We start from the raw sequence: 20,067 nt of genomic DNA on the forward strand, positions 1-20,067 counted from the left end.
ACCTCAACCCGTAATGCTGCGCAACATGCTGAAAAAAACGCGGAAGATCACATTTTCTCGCATGAGATTTGCGCGATGTTGCACAACATCGCGCAAAACTCATGCAAGAAAACTCAATCTTCCATGTTTTTTTCGGCATGTTGCGCAGCATTACGGGTTGAGGTAAGCCGTGCGGAAACAGCTCAGGCCTTCTTGAGCTATCCAGGTCAGGGTGGCATCGGGGTAGCTAGCAGCACACCCTCAGGGGATCACACAGATGTTGCAGCCGTCATTCAAGCTTTTAAGCAAGGCTTAGTACAAGGCAAGGTTCTGCCCCATTTGCAGTGTAGCCACAAAATCTGTCCACAGTATGCATTAAAAAGGAGTTCCTGAGGTTCTCTGGTGCTGAGGAGAGCAGAGATGTGCAGATAAAGTAGTAGTGGCCAATGCAAATAGGGATGGCTCAGTTCTCAGTGGCTCCTGATGAGTTCTACAGGACAACAAAATGCAGAAAACTAAGAGGTGGCTCATTTAGATGGGGACACCAGGGAAAGGTTTACACCTCTTCCCATTGTTCTCTTCAAGTACATACCTTTCCTTTCCTTCCTATCAGTGAATTGCTAATCCATTGTCATTCATGCTTATGGAGCAAAGTAAATAGCCACCACTGGGACACATGGTTACAATGAAGGCAAAACAGTAGCAGGGATGCTTATATGCATACTCCAGAGGAGATAGCCGTGTTAGTCTGTAGTAGCAAAACAGAAGAGTCCAGTAGCACCTTTAAGACTAACCAACTTTACTGTAGCATAAGCTTTCGAGAACCACAGTTCTCTTCATCAGATGCATCTGACGAAGATAACTGGTTCTCAAAAGCTTATGCTACAGTAAAGTTGGTTAGTCTTAAAGGTGCTACTGGACTCCTTTCTTATATGCATACTTAAGCATTCTCCCACCTGCTAGTACAACTATCTCCATCGAGCAACATCCACCTGCCCCATAAGGATGCCTAACACTGCCTTGGCAAATGCTAGGTTCAGGTATGGTGGTGCCTGGGGAGGGTGGAGCTTGGGGAGGACATGATGTCACTTCCAGTTGGTGTTGTAGCCTGCCTTCCCTAGTCTCTTTGGTCTTTATCATAGTTTGTATAGCCTCTACCATAGAGACTAGAGGAAATCCCTAAAGCATCACTATGTAGAGGTCATTTTTTCGCTTGCTCATCAATTTCTTAGGGGCCAGAAAGTAGGGCTAGTAATACCCAGCCCCTGTAGGTAAATGGGAGTCCTACCCCACATACATGCATTCAGGCACGTTTTCCTTTGGAAAGACACGAAAATGGTAGAGGCTATACTGCTGCATTAAAATAAATAAATAAATAAATAAATATGCAGGTCTCTAGTCATTTTCCCCTGCTTCTTTTCTCCTTACTCAATTCTGCTGCCAAATTCTGCAAAAACTCAAAAATCTAAACACATCATAAATTATGTTAAAATACACACGTCTGTTCACTTAATTCAGGTGCATAATTCAGTATTGAGTGCAACAGTTCTCTTGAAACAGTATTTGGAGGGGGATAGCTGGGATATACGGCAAATGGGACTTGGCTCCCCTGTTCCGTGTGGAACTGGACTATATCACCTCTGAACAGAACCAGATGTGGTAAGATGACATAAAACATCTCACAGCCACCAAAGGACACTCACACACAAAGTTTTAATTGCTTTTTGTTGAAATCAGTGACCTTCACCACTTCAGACTGCAAGTGATGGATACTAGTTGTTGTTTTTTTAAAATAAAATCTTTGCCAATAGAAAGCTAGCACAGCAGTAAGAAAGACCCCGGCCTTCTTGGCTTGCTGGCTTTTCTATCTGCAGTAATTTTCAAAGAGAGGACTCTGAAGAGTGATGCTCTTGTCTGATGTGATGCAGTCCACTTGAGCACCTCAGGTTTCTCCCACCTTATTTCACTGCATGTGTGAACCAGGCTTTCCAAAGGAGACACAGAAAAAAGAGCTCTGCACAGCTGCACAATAATAATAATAAATAATAATCATAATAATATTTGATTTATACACCGCCCTTGAGGACAACTTAATATCCACTCAGAGCGGTTTACAAAGTATGTCACTATTATCCCCACAACAAAACACCCTGTGAGGTGGGTGGAGCTGAGAGAGCTTCAGGAGGGCTGTGACTGGCCCGAGGTCACCCAGCTGGCTTCAAGTGGAGGAGGGGGGAATCAAACCCGGCTCTCCAGATTACAGTCCCACGCTCTTAGCCGCTACACCAAACTGGCATCTAAGTGGAGGGTGGGGGAATTGTTTCATGATTCACAAAAGGCCATCCTGGCAGACCAACGCAGTACAAATCCAGTTTCTGCTGTGAACTAAAATAACAAGTTCCCTCAGACCTGCTCTCGAAAGGCCACTCTTCACAAATCCCCAACAGTTGGGAATATGCTTCCACAGTTGACCTACCTCTGAAATTATGCATGTCTCTACATAGCCTGACAAAACCTGAATGTAACCACTCGATCTAGAAAAGCCAGGAAGAGGTTTGCTTCCCGGACTCCTAAAATAATACAAAAAGAAGCTTGCATCTATCACGCATCTTCAGAATTTATAATCTTGACATTTTAGTTTTTCTTTAGGTTAAGGGAATGGGAATGCGCTTCTTGGGGCTGCACGAATAACACTGTTGGCAGGTTGCTGCAAGTGCATTGGGACGCAACCTACAGGTAAGGTTTCAGTGCAATCCAAAGTGTCTTCTGCATGAGAAGCAGAATGAGAATAAATTATGCAGAACAATTGTTCCAGATTGGTTTGATTTGCCTAACTGACTCAGATTGCAAGTCTTACCTTGGTGCAAAAAAGATGCACGTGTGTAGCAGAGTACGCCCAGCCCGGTCTTAACGGGAGAAAGGGTTACAGGGGGTGTTCACTGCAGTTCCCCCAAATGGAGAAATATCTGGGATGGCTTTACTTGGAGCCCCCCACAGTGATAAAGGGCCTGACATGAAAGAATAGGGTGTGGGCTCAAACAACAGTCCTTTATCCAGAGTGACGTTTGTTGTGCGTGAAGCATTGTCACATCCCAGGAAGAGAAAAGCCACCTAGCAGAGCAGAGCTGCCATGTTTGAGGCCTGGAGATGGCACACTCGCCACAGCCCAATTTGGGACCTCTGCACTTTCCCCCCCAAATCAAGACCATGTGCTTTCCCTGTCTGAGTCCCTGGAGCAGCTTGGACAATTCATAGTCATAGATGCTACAGCTCCTTGCTGAAAACTTGCTGAACAGTATAGCCCAGCCACCGGCGCCCACTGCTCATGTTGTAGCCACTGCTCTCAAAGAGCCCAATGGCAGCCTTGGTGACTACAGAGACCTGGGCCACCAGGAATTTGAAGCCCTGTGCACGTGCCTGCGCTTCTAGGAAGCTGAGGAGGTGGCGGCCAACACCAGAGCGCCGGTACCAGCGGTTCACAGCCAAGCGTTTCAGCTCTGCAGTGTGGGGCTCCCCATCCCGCGGTTCCAGAGCCACACAGCCACACACGTCGTCCTCGTCATACACAGCCACCCAGAGCCCACGCTGGCCCGCGTTGTAATAGGCATACAGGTGCCTCAGGTCTGGAGAACGCCAAAGCAGGAGTTTCAGTGCCACTACGGTGAGCAGCACCGGCACCACCAGTGCTACCACGAAAGAGTTCAGGAAGAAGCGAAGGCCGCTGCTCACCACAGCCATCAACAGCAGGGCTAACGGCCGTGTCAGCACATATAATATCAAGCGGTTCTCAGTATCCTTGAATCCATCCTGGTGATAGAAAAGCAAACAGAAAAGCATGTGAAGGAAGAATTCTGAAATATGGGGGAGGGGTGTTGAGAATCTTAATCAGATCACACCCCACCCTGCGGCAGGCTATTCTATACTCAAGCTATCTCCAAACATATGCTTGTTTTGCCTTTCCTGAAGACTTTCTAAGGAGATTCCATAATGGCTTGCACAGAAACAAGAAAAAAATATAGAAAAACAGCCCTGACCTTCTAGTGCCAAATTCAAAAGTATTCTGAGGTAAGGACAACAGCGCAGATAAGGGGAGCTGCTCCCTCAGTCTTTGGATTTAATATACTTTCTTTCTTTAGATGTTAGCCCTATTTCTGCTAGACCCTTGATCATCCCTGGAGCTGAGCATCAAATACTTTCCTGTTTGGATTTTCAAAAAAACTATAGTGCCCAGAACCCACTTTTCCTAATGGTAGCTTAAAGGTGATGAGGAGAAGACTAGTAGTATTTAGGATGTCCTTTAATTAAAGACTTTTTTAGCTGATTTAATCATCTGGCCTGTAATTATTCATTTATACATTAATTAAATCTTCATATTTACCAAGCCATCCTTAAAACTACCTTGCTGAGAAGAATTTTTTTGCTCATTGGTTTTTGCTCATTCGGTTGTACATGTTACTATATCTTTCAAAAGAATTTTTGTTCTCTTCCTTTGGTACTACTACTACTACTACTACTACTACTACTTACGATACTATTGCTACTTACATACTATCTGCTGCTTTAAATAAGTACACCTATGTACTACCGTCCTTCATGTTGCCAAATGTTAGTCCTAGAATTCATTATGTTCTGTTTCAACATTTCTTCTACTCTGTATTGGATCCTTGCTAATAGTATGTATTTGTAAACTTGTTTATATTTACCCTATGGCATTGTTTATGGAAAAGTCCTTGACACTGTATGGAAATGTACTTGATCTACTGTATGGAAACATACTTGATATACTGTATTGAAATGTACTCGATACTGATTGTACTAAGCTCATACTGTGTAATCCGCCTTGAGTCTCAGTGAAAAGGAGGACTATAAATGACATAAATAAAAATAAATAATAAATACTAATAACAATAATAACATTTGATTTATATACTGCCCTTCAGGACAACTTAATGCCACACTCAGAGCAGTTTATAAAGTGTGTTATTATTATCCTCATGACAATCACCCTGTGAGGTGGGTGGAGCTGAGAGAGCTCTGGGAAGCTGTGGCTGACTCAAGGTCATCCAGCTGGCTTCAAGCGGAGGAGTGGGGAATCAAACCCGGTTCTCCAGATTAAAATCCTACCACTTCTAACCACTGCACCAAACTGACTCTCACACCAAACTAATAAGCAGACCAAAATGGTTTTACAGATGCAATTCCTCACCAATTATAGATCCAATTATAATCACCAATTATAATCACCAATTATAATCACCAATTATAATCCTTCTCGGCTGAAATGAATCATGAATAGTTCTACTATCATTTTTAAAAATGACATTTGTGCTGCACTGCCCGAAGGGAACTCGGTATCTACACAGAGTTGTTTGCCAAGTAACTCCCAATGGAAATGGTACAGAACCCCTACTTGTTGCAGAGGACACTATCTGCACTGGACAGGGTTTAGTGCTGTCTTTCATGAATTAAATGCACAACAGACCTATTTGCAGCTGCACATGATGGGGAAAAGATATACTAACGATACACACTATGTCTTTTAGGGAACCCTGTTACTACTGCTGATCTTATCAAGGAACTTCATATTAGCTTCTGAGGAATTCTAGATAAGATTCAGAATTAGGGCTGCTACCAATTACTACAACAACAATATAGTCTGCCCTGCATTGTGCATCATTAGCGGCAGTTCAATGTGCAGAGAACAGCAAGCGAATCTTTTTCCCGCATTATCCCCTGCTAATGTCGGCGTATCAGGTAGGGTTGCCAGCTCTGGCTGTGGAAATTCCTGGATATTTGGGAGCAGTGTGGAGGGCAGAATATGAGGAGGGAAGGGAGCTCAGCAGGATTGTGATGCCATACCGTCTGCCCTCTGGAGCTGCCATTTTGTTCAAGGGAACTGATCTTTGTAGTCTGCAGATCAATTGCAATTCTGGGAGAACTTCAGGCCTCACCTGGTAACTCTAACATTAGGCCTGTTAAAGGCCTGGCTATAGAGACTAGATCCTGGCTTCATTTTTTAAAAAGAGAAGTCCCTAGTCCTTTTAGTTGCAGAATTGTAATGGTAAATGCACACTTTGCATTTCCTCCTTATAACTCTGCAATAAAAACAGGTGAAAGATTGACCTTTTAAAAGAACAAAAGCTGGGAACCAGGAGATTGTGATAATACATCATTTTAATGCTAAAGTGATCCGGTAGTGCACAATTTTATAAAAGCCCTCTAGCGTGAGGGAAGAAATGGCAACAGCAGGGAGTTGGGGACGTGGAAAACGTGGGGAAATCTACCCTGTAGAAGCCCCATTGCCCCTTTGCTCTATCAGCAGCCACGAAAAAACCCACATTGCCTCCATGTGGAAAACCTCATTGGGCTTTAGAAAGAAGTTACTAAGGCTGAATAGCCAGGGATGCCTTCCAGCAGTCCATCTCACCTTCAGAAGCTCCAGAACAACTGATGCCTCATCCTCTCTCATTTCCCTGATGGCTAGCTGCTCAGGTTCCAGGGCAGGCATGGTGGTAGTGGGTAAGAACAGCACCTGCAAAGGAGGAAAACTTGAATATTTGCTGACTGTCTGCAGAGATGGGGATGAGGGAAGGGTCTCCAGTTAACATGGTCCATCCTGCAGGGCTTCACCTGCCTCATTGTCCGAGGCATGCAAAGGGGAAGAAACACTGAGGCAGAGCAGAAACCTTTTTGTGCACACCTCTTTGGATTCTTCTGAGGGGAACAAAACCACCTAACAGTTATAGAAGCAGGCCACTAAAGCCACATCAATCTTCTCCAGTGAGGCAGAATACTTCCTAGGTTGAGGAATTGTCGTGTGGTGATGAGCAGCACACTCACGGTAGCTGAATGGCCCGAGGGCTCTGTTTTAACCTTAAAATATGAGGTTAGTTTGGTTGCCATTCTCAAGCATTATACACTTAAAACAACACTTATTTTTAGCTTGCATTGTGCTTTTCTCCACAAAGGGGACCCAAAGCAGCTTATCACCTTGTTCTCCCCTTCTTCAAGTTATCTTCTCAACAAACACCCTGTAAAATAGATTAGGCTAAAAGATACAAAGGGTCCAAGGTGATCCGGTGAACTTCCATGGCAGAGCAGACACTGAAACCCAGTTATCCCAGCTCCAAATCTGACATTCTAACCGCTACAAGATGCCAGTTCTCATTCAAAAGCATTGAAGTCAATGTTAAACTACCACCAGAGCTGGCTGTCCTCTTAAGCTGGGTCAAACTGCAAGTTCTGAGGTACAATTAAAACATAATGACAATTATTTATAGTATTGTTTTACTTGTATGGCCCTGGTAAAGGGGGAAGGCCACACTTTGGATTTTTGGCCTTAAGCCATCTTTGCTCAGGATAAAAAAAAAAAACTGTTCCCAGATTGAAATTCACATCACCATAGCCTTATATTTAAAATCCAACAGCTATTCATAAAAAACCCTGTTCAAAACAGGACCAACCCTGGCTATACTGGACAATTCTACAACCCCAGAGGAACCCTTAACTATGCACAAAACCCCCAATTGTTAAAATAATTATATATCACTATTTAAAGTGATGTCTGTACAACACACACGCCTCGCCCCCATTCCAGCAGCGTACTGGGTTGCTATAGGAACTCAAAATGGCCTCCCAGAGAGATGAATGTGGAAGGAAGCAGAGCCTGAGCCAAAAGGAATAGAAAGCAGAAAAGAGCTAAGGGGTGGGGGTGGAAATTGGGAAAGCAGAAATGCAGTGCAGGGGAGTTAAGTCAGCATGGTGGAGACTGGAAGGTACTGGTGTGATGGGCTAGCAGAGGAATAGGGTTTCCCCATCCCACAAGACCCCACCCTTGTCTTCCAATATTTTAAAAAATGAACAACTATATAGTTCTATTGCAATTTGTAACAGTTTCTCAGTGTGTGGTCTTTATTTATCTGTCCCCCACCTTTCTTCACAATGGGGCCGAAAGTGGCTTACACCATTCGCTTCTCCTTCATGTTACTCTGATGACAACCCTGTGAGGTAGGTTAAGCTGAGGCAGAATAGAAGTAGCCCAAGGCTCTTCAGAGAGCTTCTATGGCAAAGCGGAGATCTGAAACTCTGTCTCCCAGATCCTAATCCCTCACTCTGACCACTATGCTGGCTCTGTAGCTGGTTGGAGGCAAAGCAGTGGAAACAAGTTTCTCACACAGCATCTGGCAAACAGTTCATTTTGTACGGGAAATCTTTACAATGCAGTGTGTTCTGGCAGGGAATTTTTTCTTTTGATAGGATAAATCTGCACTATTTTTCACTCTCAGACAACTCAAAGACAAAGTAATTTTTTAAGCCATAGTATACTAACAAAGTTGTCGCTAGCCAAGGACACGTATCACAAGCTTGGAGGACACTTTCTTTAGGCACAAATAAAGTATATAGTAGCAATTAGTGATTTGATATCAGTATAAGTGGCATTTTAGAACAATTCAGCAGGCACTTCACGTTTCCCATCATTGCATTTTTATGTTTGAAAGTGCTGAAATTTCCACTTCTTGTTAAGCTCCTCTATACACAAGCGCCTCAGCAAGGAAGAAAAATATTGGCAACAGCTAAAGCAATTTATACACATTTTTTTTAAAAACCCAACCTTTTGTGTGTCTATTGAAGAAGTACAGTTGGATATTCTGCATTCAATAATTCTGCCACAGGCGCAGTGAACAGCAAACCATCATTTCGGTCTGTTTTCCAATCTGTAAAATACGAACAATTTTCCTCAGAGTTTTTGAAAAGGAATGAGAAGTAGATTGTGGAATATAATTATTTGAATAGTATATGCTTCGTACATTAATTTATGGTGGCAATTTTATTAGCTGTTGTTAACCCCCCAGCCTGGGTTCCCTCCCCTTCCTCCCAGAACTCAGTTCATACATGTAGTCAGCAGTAGCCTGGTTGACATATGGTTGCAATGCACCTACTGGAAGAGTTAACCATAATTTTAACCTCTTACATGCAAACTGTGACTATCCACCCACTCCCTACTGCGGGAGATAAATGCTACTTTGGAAGAAACCTCAGCATGTAATGAACTGATCCGGCGAGGAAATACCCAGTGCAGCCACACCCCTCTACAAAAATAGAAACGCTCCATTTATCTCGCAACCTTGCACATTCCAATTCCCCCCCTCCAAACAATGGACTCACCCAGACCGTAGAATATAGCGGCTTTCACCGCTGCGTAGACGAATATGGAATTCTCCAATACTTCTTACACACCATCCCCCTTCTAGGAAAAATGGCTTCGCCCCCTCGTCGAGACCCTTCAAGCTTTCAGCCGCTTACTCTAATATGCGCATGCGCTGTTTCTCCTTCGCAGTACTTTAATCTACTCAGCCCTTAGCAACAGTTACTAAGGGAGCAAAACGAGGCCTCTGTAGCTGTCAAAAGCCTGCCCTATAGTAATTGCAAAATATACTAAGCCAAATCCATTTTGCTCATTTTTTTAAAACTTATTATTAGGGCGAAGGGATATCTCTTCAAATAGGAACAAATGGGCATCCTTCCCTGTCTACAGTTCAGCAAATTTTTGGTCCTAGAATACTGTCTAACAGACAGGAATTCAATAGGCGAAGCTTTTCCTGACACAGTGAACTAGACATGCTGGAAAAGCGTCCTGTTGGCGACTGTTAAGGACTTTTTAAAGGCATGGAGCTTGTTTCCATTTCTTGTAAAAGTGCCTTTCTCTGGTCTGCTGTAGGCAAGCCAATGCAGCAGTGCATCCCGCTGACAAGAGGAAACCAAGAGTTGCCAATCAGCCAGAAGAGAAAGGGGGAGGGGGAGAGAAAAATTTGACTTGGCTATTTTTCGTTTGTTGTTCCAGGCTACCTGCCAGAAAAGCAATTATGCCTTTTTACCACACACACACATCAGACAAATAGACAGTTTTTGCACTGCTACTGTCCTTCCACCTTCCCAAAGCTGACTGAGCTTCCTCCACCCCCAGACCCACCAAACCCCTCCAGTATCCATTGTTTTGTTCGGCTTTTTCTATAAACTCGGAGGCCTATCTCCTGTCTTGACCAAGAAGGCTGCAATCCCCAACAAGCAGAACAATTTTTATAAATTATTTTCAAGACAGTGCTGTTCATATCTGTGGTCTATCTTAATCTTGACCACTCTTGCCCACTAAATATCATATATAACTTGGTCTCAGCAGTGAAGTATTACTTTTGTTGCTTTTTGCCCCAAGCAAGGGAGTGGCGTTCCTGTTGGATTTTTTTACAGTTGTGCAGGGATCTCTTAGCCTCAGGGTGGAGTGACCTGGCCATCTGAAGTCATTCTAAGTGGTTAGATGGGCTTCTTAAAAATCCCAAATGCCATACTATTTACCCCAAAAGTTCTGAATCCCCGTCTCCTTTTGTAAATCGGCCTCTGGTCCCCAATCAGAATCACTGGTCTAGAACCTTAGAAACAAGCAAACAAGATAAAAACACTACATCAGCTCATGGAGTGTGGCAGCTGGTAACTCGTTTTAGTTTCCATTCTCAGTTCTTTTTTTAAAAAAGGAATTTAGGGGGAAAAGTTAACAGGAAGGCTGAATTACTAGGCTGTGTTCTAAACTCTGGGGAGAAAATGTAAATTAAAGGGATGTTCACATCACATGAGCCAGAGTACAGCAGAACATTATTATCAGTGTTTGGACTTGTGTTTTGGAACATGTGAAGTCATAATAAAGGCAAAAGTATCTCTGGACATAGACAGTATCACCAAGCATCTACAGGCAGTCTATGCACATTTAGCCTAATACGGCAGTGGGTGACATCCATAAAGATCTGAGCTTTGGTGTAGTTTTTTAGAAATTAGACTGCACTTTGGAAATGCTTCATAAACTGAAACTTCGTATCAAATTCTCACAACTAGGGGCTGTGGTCTTATTTCCACATCTTTTACACTTCTCATCTTGCCCATGGCACACCTAAGAGTGGCTTGCTCTAGATAAGTGGTTCCCAACCTTTTGCATATGGTGACCCAGAATTCCAAATTTGCTTGGTACAGTGACCCATCCAGGGTCAGTCCAAGATTTTCTGGTGCCCTAGGCAAAATATGACCTTGGCGTCTGTCGAATCCAGCATTCAACTTTCTATAGTAGCTAACCATGTTTTTGAGAAGCCAATAAACATCACATCCTACTACGAGCCCCAGGCAAGTGGCATTCTTCTCCATTACTCTCTTATAATCATCAGGACACATTTTACTTGACTTTTTTATCAACCAACAGGCATATGGAATGAAGAAAAATACCAACTGATCATGGTATGACATGGGAAATACTGCTTCCAGGGTCAGGTCTTAGTTCCAGGGTCAGATCAAAGCCTTGCCTCATATTAAGCACCAAATTAGGTTCTTATAGGAGCCACTTAACACAAGATTATTCTCCTACAAAAATATTATTCTGCATAGGAAAATGAGTATACCTGCAGAGTTTCTAGTTGCTGGGTGGCTCCCCTCTCGCCCCTTTATTGATGCAAAGAGTGAGGGAAGAGAGATTGTGAAAAGATGGCATGAAGAGGAAAGACAGCAACACAAAGGCGAGTTGGGGAGGGCTGGACTGCAACTTGCTTGTAAGAGGCTTCATGACCTACTTCTGGGTCCTGACCCACAGGTTGGGAAACACTAGAGAATTCTAGAAAACTTTTATTTACAAACTGATCTAAAAGATGTTTGGGAAGTGTCTGATCCACTCTTCACTTTATATGCACCCCCTTCTTCTGGAGACCTGAACATCTCAGAAATGTTTTATAGGGGGATCTTTTGTTGGTTAGAGAGTGACCTTCCTTTTCCAAATTTCAATGCAGTTCAGTCCCATGTTAAGGGCTATTTTATGGACGTATGTTTCAGGGTGCAATGGTACAGGAATAGCAAGGCTGAAGACACCTCTGGTACCCCAGTGCCAATTAAGTAGACTTAACAACCTCCAGGTAAAGCCTGGACTTCTCCCAGAATTATGACCAATTTCCAGACTGGAGATCAATTCCCCTGGAGAAAATGGCATCTTTGAATAGTGGACGCTGACATCACATCCTTGCTGACCTCTCTCCCCTTTCCAAACATGCTCCTCAGGGTCTGCCCCCAAATCTCCAGGAACTTCTCTAATCAGAGTTGGCAACCTTACAACTAAGGTGTGCATCCTATAACATCCTAAGCTCCTCTGAGATAGCCAGGAGTCCTGCAAGAAATGGATAAGGAAAGGATTCCCTGAGGCAATAAAGTTTGAAAACCACTGTGTGACGACTCTCTCTAGAAATCTGAAAAATTCAAGTAATGAAAAACCTGTAAAAGGAAAACTAGTAATTTTTTTTCATTCCCCCCTATCTGCTTTCTTCTTTAACATTTTACCGATTGCTTGGATTCCTTTGTCCTTTTCTCATTTTGGTGGCCTCCATTCATCTGGAATAATTACATCAGATTGTGGAACTTCATTCTCCTAGAGAATTGCTCGAACTTTGCATTTCTCCAGCCTCTTGTTGAGTTCTTATCTGGATTAATTTCAACCAGACTTTATCTTCCATGCAAATGTGCTCCCTGAAGTGCTAAGTATCGCTGACAGATGTGCTCCCAAGATGTCTGAGACTGCTTCAGAAAAAAAAAAGATGATTTCCTCTAGGTTAGATATTTTTCTCTTATCCCCTCAAAGCTTTTAATGATTCCCACCCCAAAGAAATCAGGCATCCTACGGTATTGAAAAAACACCAAGAAATATTCTAAGGTTCTGTCCTTAGCTTTGACAGTTTCTGAACAGTAAAGGACACTTCCTTAATAGGACAGTGTGAGTCCAGCCAGTGCACCAAATAATAAAACTCAGGAGTGAAAGAAAGGAGGCAAAGATTCTTTAAAGCAGTGTGTTTTTTTAATTTACTTTCTAGACCGAAAGAGTCTCTGACCCTCTTGCATGTGTGTTAGCACCAGGAACACTCTGAAAGAAATGTGGTTCTGTGGAACAGGAAATTGAAAAGGTTCGAGTAAGGGAAAAACCCCCCGTGAGACTGAGAGATGCAATCTGCGACCAGTCCCAAGGTATCCCCGCTCCATAGTGTTGAAAACCAAGGGAAGACCTGAAAACCTGAACTTCCCTGATTTTTCTGTTATGCAGAGATCATACTGCATCACAGAGACCCTGGTCCAAAGCAGTAATGTGGAAGGGAAAGGGAGAGAAGCTGAGCATTGAAGGGCTACCCATCAATCACACTCTGCGTCTGAGGAGGAGGGAGAAAACCTTAAGGAGTCCTCCTGGCTGCCCTACAGTTTTGTTTTAACCATCAGGCAGCACAAACTTTTGGTTCTTGACAGAACAAACTATTCAAGCATGAAGGAAAACAGGAGTGGATCTGGGATAGAACAAAGGTCTAGACTAGCTAGCCCCTCTTCTCATGCAAGGTCGTATAAGTGCTCAGGGAGGTGGCAGAACGGTCACTATGGCTGCAGGGGCAAAAGCAGCAGCAGCAGCCTACATGTGAGCAGGGAAGTGGGGGAGAACCATCGGTGTGTTTTGGACCTGAGGGCACAGGTTTGCTGTCACACCGAGGTGTTGTCCTGGGACATTCAAGCCCACGGGCAGAAGTGACAATGTCATTCACAAGTCTCAAAGTCACCCAGATCAGAACCATCCTATCTGGCGACTACAGCAACAACCACTAAATTTCTACCTAGACCCACCAAGCAGGGTCCCATGTCACATCTGCACCCCCAGTGCTGACGTGTGCAGGACCAGGTCTCAGCTAACGTCCCCACTCCGTTGTAGAGTTCAAAAGGTGTGGACTAGCTGCATGTTGGGTACAGTCTGCACAATCTGGATGGAGGACAGGCCTTGGGAAGCCATCGGGCTTGGCAAAAGCTGCACCATCTGAGGGGTGCTGCTGCCATCATCGGCTGGCTGGGTGCTCTCTGGGCTGTTCACCTGCAACGTCGGCACGCTCTCCAACACTTGAAGGGTCTGTTCCCCTTGGGCACTCCGGATGATCAGCAGGTTCTGCCCGGCCCCAGAGCCACCATCGGGACCCTGCAACTGGAGGCCAGGGAGCTCCTCCACTGTCTGGATATTCTCTACCTCCTGAACACACAAGCGAGTTTGCTCCCCCCCTGCACTCCGCAGCACCAATACATTCTGCACACCCTCCTCAGTTTGCAGGGTCTCAAAGTGCACATCCTGCACTCCCTCCAGGCTCTCCACCTCTCCCCCAGGCCCCAACAGTTCATCCCCAGGAGAATTCTGCACCACAATCAAGTTCTGGCTTTCCTCTTCTGGACTCGATCCCTGCTGGAGATCTACCCCAGAGAGCTCGTGGGGGCTGGACAGAGCAGATCCCACCTCACTCATCTCCTGAGCTTGGCCCAGAGCCTGGAGCTGGATGCTGGCTATCTCCTCAGAAGGCTGGAGAGGCTGCTCTTCCTGGGAAGACACCAAGCCCTGGATCTGAATGGTGCCGTCCAGCTGCTGGGAAGGAGAGAGCCCTTGAATTTCCACACCAGTCACAGACTGGTTTGAGGGGGACAAGTTTTGGATCTGCAGGGAGCCTGTCTGCTGGGTGGAGGGCAAAGTCTGGAGTTGAAGGGGGCCCACTTGCTGGGAAGGCTGGAGGGTTTGGATCTGCAGGGTCCCCACCTGCTGGGTAGAGACAGCCTGAAATTGCAGAGTGTTCACCTTCTGGGAAGGCTGAAGTGTTTGGAATTGCATCGTGCCAGTCGCTGGGTAACTGGACAGGTTTTGGATCTGTACATTGCCTGCCGGCTGAGAGGTGGGCAGACTTTGGATCTGGACAGTGCTCTGGGGGAGTGGCAGGCTTTGGATCTGCACAATGCCAGTCTGTGGAGTATGTGGGAGGGCTTGGATCTGAATCGTACTAGTCTGCTGGGAAGCAGGCAAGGCCTGGATTTGCAGAGTGCCACCTGGCTGGGCAGCAGGCAGGCTCTGGAGATGCTGGGACTGTGGCAGGGCTTGAATCTGCAGGGTGCCTGTTGCTGGTGGAACAGTTGGCACAGCCTGGATCTGCACTGTATTCGTCTGCTGCTCTGGCAAGCTCTGGAGGACAAAAATGTTCTGCCCACCAGCCTGCAACCCCGATGTCCTCTGGATATGCATGTTAGAGACAGGCTGCATGCTAGGCCCAGTGGTGCTGGGCATCAAAATGATGTTCTGGCTGCCAGTCACTGGGGGAGGCGGTGGTGGCAGTGACACAGGCTTCTTCCCCTTGCCTTGCCGGAGTGGGACACACTTGCTTGGGGTGGCAGGGGTGCTTGGCAAGAGGGTAAAGCTGGCCGGAGCAGTGGATGCTGTGGGTATCACTTGGGGACTGGGCAGCAGGATGAGTTTGGGGGGTGAGTTTTGGGGTGGCGGCTGTGGCTGCTGCACACTAGGGATGAGTTGCAAGCCCTGAGCTGTCTGCACTAGCAGGAAAGTTTGTGTGTTGGAAGGGCCAGCTGGGGCTGGGCTGCTGCTCAACTCCACGTTCAAAGTGGCCTGTAGGTTGGGCACGATTTGCACCTCCTGAGTGGCAGCAGGTGATGGGGCGGTCGGACGGCTGGGCGTCTCGGTGCTGTTGTGAGTACGCAAGTGGCGCTGCAAGTATGAGGCCATGACAAAGGCTTTGGCGCACACTGGGCACTGGAAGGGACGCTCCCGTGAATGGGTGCGTCGGTGCAATGCCAGGTTGGAAGAGTGGGTGAAGGCCTTGCCACAGTCCCGGCAATGATAGGGTCTTTCGCCGGTATGCACTCGTTGATGCTGCCGGAGGTTGGATGTCTGGGTGAATGCCTTGCCACAGGTTTGGCAAGCAAAGGGACGCTCTCCGGTATGCAGCTGCTGGTGCCGGCGAAGGCACGACGTGTTCTTAAAGGCTTTTCCACAGTCCTGGCAGGCATATGGACGTTCCCCCGTGTGTTGCCGCAAATGGTACTGGTAGTGAGAGGCCCACTTGAACGCCAGCCCGCAGGTGGGGCAGGTGAAGGCACGCAGCCCCGTGTGAACCCGCTGGTGAATACGCAACAAGGATGAGCGCTTGAAAGCCTTCCCACACTCCCCACAGGCATAAGGACGCTCACCCGTGTGGTCTCGCAGGTGGTAACGCAGCCCAGAGGAGCCCTTGAATGCCTTCCCACATTCCCCACAAACATACGGTCGCTCGGGGGGCGGGGGTGTGGTCACGGTGGTTGCAGGTACTGGCTCGGCCTGTGCTGGGCACGTCACCTCTGCCTCTTCCAGCCGCTGCTCTGCTGGGGGGTGTGAACGCTGGTGGCCCAAGAGACTGGCCAGGGCTGGGAAAGAGCGCTCACACACCGCACAGGTATATGTGCGATCTGAAGAATGCTGGCTCTGCTGATGCCGTGCTAAGCCTGCACTGCTCTTGAAAGTCTTGCTGCACACCGAGCAAGCCAATGAGGGCAGCGGGGAGGCTGCAGATGCTGCCTCCTCCTGCACAGGTGGTGGCGGCAGCGGCGGTGGCTCCGGTGGGGCTAGGTGCACTTCCTGATGGGTCAGCAACTGCTCCTGGAGGGGAAAGGTGAGCTGACAGACGCTACACCGAAACAGCATCTCTACAGTGGCCGTCGATTCCTCTAGGAAAAGCTGTGCTGGAGGGGCAACGTCAGCGTGAGTTTCTAAGTGCCGCTGGAGATAGGCGTCCGAGGCAAATGCTTTGCCACAGATAACACAGGTGTGGGCCGGGCGGGCAGCATGTGCTGAGCGACAGTGCAGTGCCAGGTTAGAAGAGTGGGTAAAACCCTTCCCACAGTCCTGGCATCGGTAGGGCCTCTCACCAGTGTGCACACGCTGGTGCTGCCGCAAGTTGGTAGACTGCGTGAAAGCCTTGCCACAGATGGGGCAGACATAAGGACGCTCACCTGTATGGGTATGGCGGTGCCGCCGCAAGCTGGAAGAGTTCTTAAAGGCCTTGTCACATGCTGGGCAGGGATAGGGGCGTTCCCCTGTGTGCTGGCGGAGGTGGTACTGGTAATGGGAAGACCACTTAAAGGCCAGGCCACACTGAGCACACTTGAAGGCACGCAAGCCCGTATGCACACTCTGGTGGATCTGAAGCAAGGAGGAACGTTTGAACGCTTTGCCGCATTCCCCACACTTGTAAGGTCGCTCGCCCGTGTGTCCGCGCTGGTGGTACAGCAAGGCCGATGACCCCTTGAAGGCCTTGGGGCACTCAGAGCACTTATAAGGGCGCTCGCCTGTGTGAGTCCGCTGGTGGTGGATGAGCCGCGATGACCACTTGAACACCTTGCCGCACTCCAGGCATTCATACTGGTGGTCGCTGCCACTCCCGCCAGGACCACCACCAGCTGGGGCCACTGCTGGCACTGCTGCTGCCTGCATCTCTAGCTGCTGGGCTCCCACCATGGCACCAAACTTCACCTGCTGGAGACAGAGAGTGTGCTGGTCACAAACAACACAGGGTTTGTCCTTACACAGCTCATTGAACCCGATCAGAGGCCTAACCCCCTCATTTGTTTCAGAGGTGTGAGACTACCTCCTCTTTCTCACATGGGAAGAAATTTGAGCAAAACTATGCTTATATTTATAAACTCCAAATGTTATCATGTCTCAAAAAAGTTAAGCTTTTCATGTCAAGGACATTAGTCACAAATTTATTTTATTATTTACTTTATTCATTTCATTTTTAGCCCCCCTTTCTCCCCAGTGGGGACCCAAACTGGCTTACATTGTTCTTCTCTGTTTTATTCTCACAACAACCCTTTGAGGTAGGTTAGGCTGAATGTACATGACTTGCCAAATGAGCTTCCAAGGAAGAACGGGGACTTGAACCTAGGTCATTCAGATCCTAGCCTGACACACGACACCAGCTCTCACATGGACCATGAGAGTGATAAAGATCCCTGTTTACAGCCATACCACCTTTTTATAGAAAGGTATTGAATCGCTGAATCTCACATACATGCATATGGTGACATGTCACTCAGTGACTTGCAGCTGAAGAGCTGAGCTGACCCCACTGGTGTTTGCACTGCAATACAAGAAAATTACAAATCTCCCTCTGTGGCAATGGCTTTTTCCACACGTGGAAGACACTGCTTGATGTTGCGAACATTGAGCATGTATGCCTCTGCTCATTTTGGGATGCAGAGGAGCAGCAGCAATTCGGCCACGAACTGTTTGGACGGTCATGGCCAAGTCACAACGTGTCAGCTTCGGTTCCCTTTCTAGAAACGGGAATAATGGTAAACAGTGCTGATGTGAAATAAATAAAGCGTCGCAATCAGCAATAACAAACAAGAAAAGTAAGACCTTTTAGAAAGCTGGACCACATTTAGGAAGTGGGAAATACTGTGGCTAGAAATTTCATCCTATCTTAGTCTTGAGAACTTGCAAGGTTAAAGCATTTTAAATGTCATGTCATGCTGCGGAAACCCAGATATATCACTGACCAGATGTTAGCTGCCCTTGAATTTTTTAAAAGTATTATTCTGCAGCTTCATACTAAGGAAGTGACACTGGTACTCAAGAATCACTTCCTATTTCAGCAAAGCGGTATGTCTGTCTTCAGGCACCCACTAGGACTAAATATGAGGGACGAAATGTTATGAGAGGCCTTCCTTCAAAACTCATGAGGGTTGGCAGAGACCTCCTATGGTCAGAGAAATTCCCTGGCTGCAGGAGACACTGCATACGCTCACACCCTTAGCAAGTTGGGCCAAAAACCATAGAAATCTGAATGCGAGAAGCTTCATTCATTCCACACTTTTGTACCACCCCATGCAACATCCAAGGAGTTCAGATTGTTGTACTTGGGCAGGTTTATCCCATCTCCCCCATAACAACCCTGTGAGGTAGGGCTGAAATGTAGGGTTGCTAACTTCCATATAGGGCCTTAGGTTGCCAGCTCCAGGTTGAGAAATTTCTGGAGATTTGGGAGTAGAGCCTGGGGAGGACGAGGATTGGGGAAGGGAGGGACCTTAGCTGGGTATAATGCCATAGGGTCCATCCTCCAAGGCAGCTGCTTTCTCCAGGGGAGCTGATCTGTGGCCTGGAACTCAGCTGTAATTCCTGGGAGGTCTCCAGGACCCTCCTGGAGGTTGGCAAACCTATGTGCGTGTACATTATATTACAGCGCATATTGCTCTCGCCAGAGTTCAGGAAACAGGGTCCCCAATCTGAGCCTGGCCTCAGCCCCACTCAGTCTCAGAACACATGACAAAGAGTTCTCTTGAGCATCTATAGAGCCCCGACAACTTCTTTTTCTTTTATGAGCAAACCTCGAGGGTTTCGCTTTTTCAGTTCCTCGCTGTTTCCCCACCCATCACTCAACTCAGGACAACGGTATTTTCTGCCGGCAGACAAAAAAAAAACACAAACCCAAACCCCTGCCCCTTTAAGCGTGGACCTTCCCCTTTAAGAACCCGAGTTTCGCCGCCCCTCCCCCTTCGCCGCCTCGGCCCCGCGCGACGTCTCTCCCCTTCTCCCTTCCCCTCGTCGTGTTCTCTCACCTGGCCCAAAGGCCCTCTTGCCGCTTCGTCCCGGCGAGGAGATGGGTGGGAGGCGGACAGGGGGCTGGGGGGAGGGGCCCCCACTCCACCCTCCCAACGGCCGGCGGCGCGAGACACCCAACCTTTACCTCGCTCACACTAACGGCGTGGTCCAACCAGCTGGCCCCCGCCCCTTTGCGCTTCTCTCATTGGTCGCGCGGAGCATCCTGGGAGTTGTAGTTTGGACCCATCGCCCGCTAAGATTCGAGCCACGTGACTGTCCTCTTAGCCCAGAGCGTCAGGCTGCGGAACTGGACGGGAGGGATGGGTGGAAAAGGCTTTTCCTGCATCCAGCTTTTGTGTATGTGATTGCTGTCGAATAACGTCTCCAAACTAGAGTTGCCAGTTCTAAGTTGGGAAATTTCTGGAGAGTTTGGGGATGGAGCTTGGGGACGGCGGGGCTTGAGGAGGAGAGGGAGGCTTGCCGCAAGTCCGGGTTAAGAAATACCTGGAGATTTAAGAGAAGGAGCCTAAGGGAGAGTGGCTAGAGCTCAGTATAGAGCCTGCTGTCCAAAGCAGCTATTTTCTTTAGTGGAATTGATCTTTGTAGTCTGGAGATCAGCTATAATTCCAGATCTCTGGGCT

At 47.1% G+C, this 20,067-nt stretch overlaps 2 protein-coding genes across 3 annotated transcripts; both read right to left on the bottom strand.

Moving 5' to 3' along the window:
• Nucleotides 1-902: 902 nt before the first annotated feature.
• NAT14 (N-acetyltransferase 14 (putative)) lies at nucleotides 903-12,429 on the bottom strand. 2 transcript variants are annotated; one of them, XM_054992875.1, is made up of 4 exons: nucleotides 12,337-12,429; nucleotides 8,591-8,693; nucleotides 6,407-6,511; nucleotides 903-3,786 (listed from the first exon to the last, which is right to left on the bottom strand). In XM_054992875.1, exons 3-4 carry the CDS (start codon nucleotides 6,485-6,487, stop codon nucleotides 3,244-3,246), a joined length of 624 nt encoding a protein of 207 aa, XP_054848850.1. In that variant the 5' UTR covers nucleotides 6,488-6,511; nucleotides 8,591-8,693; nucleotides 12,337-12,429; the 3' UTR covers nucleotides 903-3,243. The 2 variants fall into 2 exon arrangements, with proteins under 2 accessions (XP_054848850.1, XP_054848851.1); XM_054992876.1 differs by lacking the exon at nucleotides 12,337-12,429 and adding an exon at nucleotides 9,145-9,208.
• A 418-nt stretch (nucleotides 12,430-12,847) lies between these two features.
• Nucleotides 12,848-19,570, bottom strand: ZNF628 (zinc finger protein 628). Its single transcript, XM_054992845.1, has 2 exons — nucleotides 19,444-19,570; nucleotides 12,848-17,356 (listed from the first exon to the last, which is right to left on the bottom strand). Exon 2 carries the CDS (start codon nucleotides 17,336-17,338, stop codon nucleotides 13,742-13,744), a length of 3,597 nt encoding a protein of 1,198 aa, XP_054848820.1. The 5' UTR covers nucleotides 17,339-17,356; nucleotides 19,444-19,570; the 3' UTR covers nucleotides 12,848-13,741.
• Between the last annotated feature and the right edge of the window lie 497 nt (nucleotides 19,571-20,067).

Source organism: Eublepharis macularius, chromosome 12, assembly GCF_028583425.1.
Source record: "Eublepharis macularius isolate TG4126 chromosome 12, MPM_Emac_v1.0, whole genome shotgun sequence".
NCBI classification, from domain to species: Eukaryota; Metazoa; Chordata; class Lepidosauria; order Squamata; family Eublepharidae; genus Eublepharis; species Eublepharis macularius.

Coding starts and splice junctions, on each gene's coding strand:
- NAT14 (XM_054992875.1), bottom strand. CDS start 6,487: ATGCCTGCCCTGGAACCTGAGCAGCTAGCCATCAGGGAAATGAGAGAG. Junction 3,787..6,406: donor TTGTTCTGGAGCTTCTGAAG/GTGAGATGGACT, acceptor TTCTATCACCAG/GATGGATTCAAGGATACTGA.
- ZNF628 (XM_054992845.1), bottom strand. CDS start 17,338: ATGGTGGGAGCCCAGCAGCTAGAGATGCAGGCAGCAGCAGTGCCAGCA.